Source organism: Falco biarmicus, chromosome 5, assembly GCF_023638135.1.
Source record: "Falco biarmicus isolate bFalBia1 chromosome 5, bFalBia1.pri, whole genome shotgun sequence".
NCBI classification, from domain to species: domain Eukaryota; kingdom Metazoa; phylum Chordata; class Aves; order Falconiformes; family Falconidae; genus Falco; species Falco biarmicus.
The window spans coordinates 20,221,355-20,229,820 of record NC_079292.1 but is presented as its reverse complement, the minus strand read 5'-3'; the positions used below and the strand labels follow the sequence as shown (position 1 = coordinate 20,229,820).

General features: G+C 57.5%; 1 protein-coding gene across 1 annotated transcript; it reads left to right on the top strand.

The window, feature by feature from the left end:
- The first annotated feature begins 1,719 nt into the window (after positions 1-1,719).
- Positions 1,720-6,806, top strand: ARSA (arylsulfatase A). The gene is made up of 8 exons (XM_056340697.1): positions 1,720-2,089; positions 2,423-2,663; positions 3,162-3,380; positions 3,852-4,021; positions 4,535-4,659; positions 4,835-4,962; positions 5,369-5,471; positions 5,585-6,806. The coding sequence occupies exons 1-8, from the start codon at positions 1,866-1,868 to the stop codon at positions 5,884-5,886; spliced, it is 1,512 nt and encodes a 503-aa protein (XP_056196672.1). The 5' UTR covers positions 1,720-1,865; the 3' UTR covers positions 5,887-6,806.
- Positions 6,807-8,466: the final 1,660 nt, after the last annotated feature.

Here is an 8,466-nt window from a genome sequence, read left to right as displayed (position 1 = left end):
CTACTTGTGCCCACTGGTGCCTGCACAAGTCAGGGCAGTCTCATGCCAGCTCAGCTTCCTGCAGCCACGTTACCTGCACACAGCACACAGGGTCCCACACCTCCTGCCCTGTTCCTTGTCTGGTCTCTGAAGCCCTCTCCCCACACCGTGACACACCACACACACACACCGGCCCTGAGCTCAGAGCCCCAGCTGCTCTCCTCTCAGTGTCCTGAGTTCCAGCCCCCCCGCACCCTGATCCCTGTGGCCAGGCACTGGACTACAAGCACTGCCATGCCCTATGAGCAAAGTGGGCTTCATGAATTATGCAGCAGTCTCGCCTCCTGCTGCAGCACCAGCCTCCTCACGCTGCCTCTTGGCTGTGAATAATTGATGGCAGTGAGCACAGCAGCAGCAGCAGCAGCCCCAGCATCCTTCCTGTACCAGGGTCCAGGCCTTCAGGAGGCATGGGGCTAAGCACACAGGAAGGCCAGGGGCTATGGGGATAGTCTGAACTACAAGGACAGGTAACAATGGAAAGCTGAGTTCCCTGGCACACTAGAAAGTGGTTGTAGAAGTGGGATGGGTCTTAAAAAATGCTGACTAGTAGTAACAGGAAAATTCAGAACAAACTGATCACACAGGCTCAATGCAAAACACAGGCGCATCTACATGAGAACATCCAGACTAGGCCATCAGCCTGCCTTACCCCTGTATTGTCTTTGGGCTGAAAGTCCTCACCTTTGCTTGTTGCGTGGTTAATTGTAGACCACTGCCACTGTGCCTGTGCTTGCACCCCATCTCCGCTCTTGCTTTAATCTCATTTTTGATAAACCAAACAGATGGAGGTCTTCAGGACATTCAATCTCAATTCACTTCTGGGCTGGTCTTCTGAGATTTCTCTAGTTTTCAAAAGCAGATACAATGGAGTACAGCCTTCCTGGGGTGCAGAACCTCCTCTTTTCCTCCTTGTTCTCCTTATCACATCCTTCCACCAGAGAATTGCTGTTGCTCTCTGCACTGTCCCTTGCTTGCTCTGATTACAAGTCACCGATCTGCAGCAGGATATGGGCCTCTACATTCAGGCACAACCAGCGGTCTGTAAGCCTGAACGTGAAACTCTTGCTACTGCTACATGAAAATATAGTTTGCTTGAAAAGTGCTCCCATAGGGCCCAGCCGGCCCCATCCACCACCACGCTCTCTGCCCATCTGTCCCAGGCAATTTTGCACCCTGCACCCATCTGGAGAAAAGCTGCTTCATTTGCTCTGCTGGAAGGCGGGAAGGCGGGTGCACGGCCCAGGCCGGTGCCGGCCACAGGAGCGGGGCAGGGGACACCCACCCGTGCCAGCCAGCCCCAGCGGAGAGGCCACCTGCCCGCCGCCACACGCTGAGGTGCCCGTCCCCTCCCAGGACAGCCTGACGGTTCCAGGCCTCCGCCCCGGTTGCGGCTGGGAGCACGCCGGCCTGCCGGCGGCCCTGAGGCCTGTGCCCCCAGAGCCCAGGGGCGGGACACACGGCCCGAGCCGGCCGCCCCCCAACCCGAGCACCGCTGGGGGCGGTTCTGTGGGAAGCCCCTGTGGTTACAGAGCCGGGGGGAGGCGCGGCTCCCCGGCGGCCGCCCGCAGCGGGCCCGGCGGGGCGGGAGGCGGCTGCACGGCCCCGGGGGCGCGGCCCCTGCCCGGCGGGACGACAGCTCCCGGCATGCCGCGCGGCGCGCCAAGTCACGTGCCCGCCCGCGCGGCTCCGGGGTGGCGGTTCGGCCCCAGAGCGGACGGTGCCGTAACGGGGCGGCGGGTCCTGCCCGAGGTGCCGGTGCCGCCCCGGCCCGGCGCCGTGCCCCGGGCTAAGCGGCGTATCGGCGGGCCTCCCCGGGCGGCGGCGGCATGGGGCCGCGGGCCCTGCCGTGGGCCCTGGCGCTGCTGGCCTTGCGCGGAGCGGCCGGCGCCCCCCCCAGCTTCATAGTGCTGCTGGCCGATGACTTGGGCTTCGGGGACCTGGGGAGCTACGGGCATCCTTCGTCTGCCACGCCCCACCTGGACTGGGTGGCCTCCCGAGGGCTGCGGTTCACCAACTTCTACAGCAGCTCCCCGGTGTGCAGCCCCTCCCGGTACGTGCCCCGCTGCCCCCCGGCCCCGCTGCCGCAGGGCCCCGGGGCAGGGATGGAGGAGGCGCGGGGACAGGGCTTGGCACCCGCCTGGGGAGCTGCGGTGCTGCCAGGAGCAGGTGGCCGATAAACTTGCTGTGGCCCAGGAGGCCTGAAGGCCTGGCTGCTCCGTGAGGGAGCCGATTGAGCATCCCAGCACACGGGGGAGGTGGCAGTGGCAGCCGTGAGACGGGGGCGCAGGTGCCGAGGAACGGGGCACCCTGTGTGGAGGCTGAGGGCTGCCACCCGCGCTGTGCCCTGCGTGACGCCTGTCTCTCTCCCCCTCTCTCCCTGTAGGGCAGCCCTGCTGACAGGCCGGTTCCAGATGCGCTCTGGGGTTTACCCTGGAGTGTTCAACCCAGACTCGCGGGGAGGCCTGCCGCTCTCAGAGGTCACCATTGCAGAGGTGCTGAAGGCCGAGGGCTATGCCACAGCCATGGTTGGCAAGTGGCACCTTGGCCTGGGGATTAATGGCTCCTTCCTGCCCATCCACCAGGGCTTTGACCACTTCTTGGGGGTGCCCTACTCCCATGACCAGGTGAGAGGCCTGTCAAGGCCTGAAGGGTGTCCCTGCGGCTGGCTGGGAAGAGAGCCAGAAAGTTGGAGCTTGTATGAGAGCACGTAGGCTGGGTTAGTGTGTGCCTGGGCAGCTGGGTGAGGGTGGCTGCAGGCTGGGGAGACGGGTGATGGTGGGCAAAGCCCATCTCTGGGGGTGATCTCCAGGATGATGCTCATATGATGGGGCAGTTACGCAGAATGTGGGTGGCCGTTGTACCTGGGGACATATGCCCTTTGTCAAGGGTCAGCTTCTGGGCTACAAAGAAATGTCTGAATTGCTGCCAGGAGCAATTCTGTTGTTGTTGGGGCAGCGTGGTCCTTGAACAGTTCCCAGGTGGGCGCAGACCCCTGGGCTTCTAGAAGTGGCCGCCCAAAGGGTGCCCATAGGACCTGGTGGTGCACCACTGTGAGACTCTTTGCTCCTCTCCCCTCACTGTCCTGCAAGACAGGTAAACAAAATGTTATTTGCTCTCTCCAGGGCCCATGCCAGAATCTCACCTGCTTCCCACCCGACATCAAGTGTTTTGGGACTTGTGACCAAGGCTTAGTGCCGGTCCCGCTGCTCTGGAACCAGAGCATCGTGCAGCAGCCAGTCTCTTTCCCTGATCTGGTGCCACTCTACAACAAATTCTCCCGGGACTTCATCGCTGACTGTGCACGACGAGGCCTCCCGTTCCTGCTCTACTATGCCTCCCACGTATGAAAGCAGGAGGGCTGCTCTGGGCTCAGGGGTGGGGAAGGGAGCCTTTGTCCTGTGTGGAGAGCAGGGAAGCAGCTCAGCTCCTGCTGCCCCAGGACTGTGCTGAGCAGTCAATATGTGCTCCTGGATGACCAGGGGTTGCTGTTCCGATGCCCAGATCATGTGGTAGCACCATTCTGATAACATTCTTGAGTGTGTCTTTCTGGAGCTCTGCCTGCTTCTCTGGGCCAGGAGTCCACCCAGGAAAACTTCATGCTCTGGGGCTCCACATCCTTTCCTGGGGGTCAGCTCCCTTGTGCCATTTATGAGAGATGCTTCTGAAGCTTGGGGACAAGCCTTCTCTCATTTCATGGGTATTGTCACAAATCCCTGTGTCCTTGCTGGGGTGCTCGCTGTCCCCAGCTGAACTGGGAACCAGGTGCGGCTCTGGGGGAGTTTGCATACCAGTCTTCTCTGCCTTTTCTCCAGCATACGCACTACCCCCAGTTTGCAAGCCAGCAGTATGCAGGGCAGTCACGGCGTGGGCCATTTGGTGATGCCCTCATGGAGTTTGATGGCTCGGTGGGACAGCTGCTGCAGGCACTGCGGGAAAATGGTATTGCAAACACGACCCTGGTGTTCTTCACCTCTGACAATGGGTGAGTGGGCTTAGCAGGGGGCACTTTGTGATAAAAATCACTGATAGGATTCTGCTGCTATGGTATGGGGGTACTGGAATGAGGCAGTGGCTGGCTGGGGCAAAAGGAATGTGGTGTGGCATTACCAGGTGAGACCACAGTGATCTGAAGTGGGGCAAGAGGTGGATGCTGCTTTGGAGAGGACCCAGTGTGTGAGCTTCTTGTTTCTGTGATTCAGCTGTGCCCCTCCTTGTGGGCAGAAACCTCACAGGGTTTGAGCCAGAAGCATACAGCAGCCCAAGTATACCCTGATTCCCTTCATTTGTGGGTGGCATTGGTCTCTGGTGCCATGCTTAGGCATCTTGCACACCTTGGCTTCTTCACTTGCCCCATGCCTTCTGCCTCAAAACTGAGAAGGATGGCAGCGTCACTTGCTGGCAGCATGCCTCTCTTGTCATGGCCCCGTTGGCAGCATCAGGGAAGGGGTAGCGTAAACCTGTGAAACTGATGGTAGATGGTTCTTCCCTCTCACAGCCCCTCTACCATGCGGATGGCACGTGGAGGCAGCTCAGGCCTTCTGAAGTGTGGGAAGGGCACAACGTATGAAGGTGGCATGCGGGAACCAGCAGTGGCTTATTGGCCAGGCCGTATCTCTCCAGGTAAGACTTGGCACTGCTTTGCCTTTTGCATGCTGATGCCAGTCAAGGCAGGGGTGTCATGGCAGCTCGACTGCCCCAGGAGAAGCAGAGTGTGTGAGAGAAGACAGGGTGGCAGAGATAGAAGTGGGATCAAGTTCCTGAACATTTCCTTGTGGCTTGCTGTGTTTGGTGACAGGAGTGACGCATGAGCTGGCAAGCACCCTGGACATCTTGCCAACACTGACTACCCTGGCTGGGGCAGCTCTTCCCAAAGTGGTCCTGGACGGCTATGACTTGAGCCCAGTGCTGTTTGGGTCAGGGAAGGTGAGTCTTGTGGGCTCGTTCGGCTGGCGTTGTGCATGAAGACTGGGTGCGGGGCTGGAGCCGTGTGCCTGATGAGTAGCACCGGCTGGGGGTTATGGGAGTTCCATGAGCTGCGACCTTTTGTCGTGCCATGGACTTCTGGCCTTCCCCAGGCTGCTGTGCTTTAACAACTGCAACATGTTGCCGAGCCAGACCCCAGACCTGCCGTGAATGGACGGAGCCCCAGTAGCTTTGAGTAGGGAGCAAGCAGGATACTGCTGCTCATCAGCTTTCCCCTTCTGACCGTGTTCTGGCTGTAGTACTGGGGCTCCTGTGTGACTCCCTGGGGTCTCTGCCTGGTCCTGTTCCAGGCGCTTCTTCAGCCTCATGGCTGTACAGATGAGCTTGGCTCTGCTGCTTCCCACAGAGTCCCCGTCAGATGATGTTCTTCTACCCACCGTCCCCCAACCCACTGCATGGCCCCTTCGCTGTCAGGCTTGGGAAGTACAAGGCCCATTACTTCACACAAGGTTAGTGCTGCCTCCTCTCCTATGCACGGGAAGCTTTGTGAAGTCCCGTGTGGTTTTGTTGTCCAAAGCTCAAAGAGAAGAAACTGAGCTACAGCTGGGGGTTTCTTTTGCAGGTTCCTTTCACAGTGATACGACCCCAGACCAGGCCTGCCATGGCCTGACCCCGCTGACCCCTCACTTGCCGCCGCTGCTCTTTGACCTGGAGTCAGACCCAGCTGAGAACTATGATCTGCTGCAGAGTGGCGTGGGGCCAGAGGTTCTGCAAGTCCTGAAGGAGATCAAACTGCAGAAAGTGCTTTTTGAACAGCGCATGGAGTTTGGGGAAAGCCAGATCAGGAAGGGCAGGGATCCTGCCCTGCAGCCCTGCTGCGTACCAAACTGCACTCCTAAGCCTTCCTGCTGCCGCTGCTCTTAGCCTCTTGATGCTCCATCCCCTTCAGTTGCTCCACACTGGAACCCTATCCCAACCCCACCGGACCCCCTCTGCCCCCAACTAACCAAGCTCAGCCTTAGAGCTGCCCTGCAGCTTCAGCTCAGTGGCACCTCTGACTAATGCAGTGCTGGGGTTGCAAACTGTGGGTTGGGGAGACGACCAGCCCTGATAGGAGTGCAGCTCAGTGGACCCCGTGCTCTGTGTTGGATGTTGAAGCTGAGGCCTCTTGACAGAAACCCTGACTTGTTCAGGGAGGGACCGTGATACAGCATCATCTCCAGAGCCAGAACAGCTCCTTTCAGACCATGATCAAGATGAAGCAAAGGGCATGCTCCAGTGTCCAGAGATCCCAGTGCAGCTGGAGGCATGCTCTGCAGCCCTGGGTGGGAACAGAGCTGGGAGCTGCAGCACCATCACTTGCCAGGGACCAAGAGCAGAGCAAGAGGAGGATGGTATGGATGGATGGTCCTGGCAGTTTCAGAGGCAGGACCTTGTGCAGCTAGTGCAGAGAGGACATGCTTAGGTGGGAAGCAGCTCAAGGCATGCATGCTCAAGCACCTCCAAGTCCTTCATAACTCCAGGAGGTGGAGATATGGCTAGTGGTTGGCAGGCCTGGTCCTCCAAGGTCTGGATGCTGGGGCTGATGAATCAGGTGGGCTGCAACTGCATGCTATCCACATGACTGAAAGGGTCTTTCCTTGCTTGTGAGCTAGTCCAGCTTCAAGTTCACTAGTGATTTGCACACATGTCGTGGTTTAACCCCAGCCGGCAGCCACTTGCTCACTGTCCCCAACCCCTACCGCCCTGAAGGATGGGGAGGAGAATTGGAAAGGAATGTAAAATTCAAGGTTAAGAGAAGGACAATTTAATAATTGAAATAAAATAAAATAAAAACAATAATAGTAACAGTTATAATGAAAAGGAGGGGAAAGGGAAGAGGAATGAAATCCAAAGGGAGAGGAGAAAAGAAAACCAGTGATGCACAATACAGTTGCTCACCACCTGCTGACTGATGCCCAGGCAGACCCTAAGCAGTGATGCCCAGCCTCCGCCAACCCCCCGGTGTATATACCAAGCATGACATCCCATGGCATGGAATACCTCTGGCTAGTCTGGGTCAGCTCTCCTGGCTATGTCCCCTCCCAATTTCTTGTGCCCCTCCAGCCTCCTCACTGGCCTAAGGGCCGAAGAAACTGAAAAGTCTTTGACTTAGTATAAACATCACCCAGCAACAACTAAAACATCAGTGTGCTATCAACATTGTTCTCACACCAAATCCAAAACACAGCGCTGCACCAGCTGCTAAGAAGAAAATTAACTCCATCCCAGCTGAAATCAGGACAACACGCACACAGGGCTCCCACCAGTAGCTGGTCCTAGACACTGGGTGTTCCCAGCTGTGGGGTCCCTCTGACCTGTGTTCCCTTTGGCTACTGCTAGCAGGCAGGCCTTGGGACCCACCCTGCGCTGGGCACAGAGTGAGGCCACACAGAAAAGGGTTTGGAATCACTCTCAAAAAGTAGGGTGTACTGTTGTGATTAGGTACAGGGCCCAGTCAAGCAAGCCAGCCAGCAGTTTGCTTATATGTGACTGGCTCCTTCATGCCCCTTCACTCCATTCTCCATGCTTAAACATCCCCTTCATCTTCCCTGACTGCACCCTTTCTCTGCCTTTAGCTCCACCAAAACAAGGGACCAGCCCCAGTTATTTTTCCCCCCTTGCTCCCAGGTTTGCCACATCTGTGAACAGATGTGGTGGTTTGGGTGCTGTTAGCTACACCAGCTCGGACTTCCAATGGCATTACTGATGGGCTTTCCTGGGTACTGCCGTCCCTACCGGATTCCTCTCCCCACAAGGATCCCAGCTCTTCCTTCAATTATCTGTGAAATGTGGTCACCTCTCACGTTATTCCCCCTTAACCACCTGCAAAATCTGGTGCTGGATAGCAGAGTATCCATCCACAAAATACAAGTTGCCTTCTCCAAGACCACCTTCTGTCTGCTCTCAGCAGGTACGGGGCACCACCTTCAGGTCAGTTTTCAAAAAAAACAAAGCAGCCTTGAGTCGACTTGGTTTGGGGCCCAGTTCTGGTGCCTGTGAAGCTGTGCTACACCTCAAGGGCCTTCAGAGCAGCTGTTCCACTTTCAGCCAGCCTCCCCAGTCATCCTAGGGACCAGGTTGCTCACTCAGCTGTGTGCCTTACATCTATCCACACAAGCCAGGATGGCAGCAGGGAACTCCCGCACCTTTCTCAAGCTTTGAGGCTGCCATTCTTTGAGTCACTGCCTCCTACCCTCCAGGGACCTAGCCCTGCTCAGAAAATGCAATGCATGTGGCTGGCTCCCGCTTTTTTCCCGTCTTGCACTCCAGCATGTCAGCAAGGCTCTGCTACACAGTGGTGGAAGGCAGACTGATGAGATGAGGCTGATACAGGATTTACCAAAACCATGGACAATTGCTTGTGGGGCTGAGAGCGGGAGCATCCTTCTCTGGCTAGAGCTTCTGGGACTCTGCCCAGAAAACCCATCTAGTGCTCTTGGCAGTGCATGGCTCCAGATCCCA

What these genes read in the sequence shown, in the direction of transcription:
- ARSA (XM_056340697.1), top strand. Translation starts at nt 1,866, where the DNA reads ATGGGGCCGCGGGCCCTGCCGTGGGCCCTGGCGCTGCTGGCCTTGCGC. An exon ending in GCCAGGCCGTATCTCTCCAG is followed by an intron (nt 4,660 to 4,834) that starts GTAAGACTTGGC and finishes GTTTGGTGACAG; the next exon opens with GAGTGACGCATGAGCTGGCA. An exon ending in TGCTGTTTGGGTCAGGGAAG is followed by an intron (nt 4,963 to 5,368) that starts GTGAGTCTTGTG and finishes TGCTTCCCACAG; the next exon opens with AGTCCCCGTCAGATGATGTT.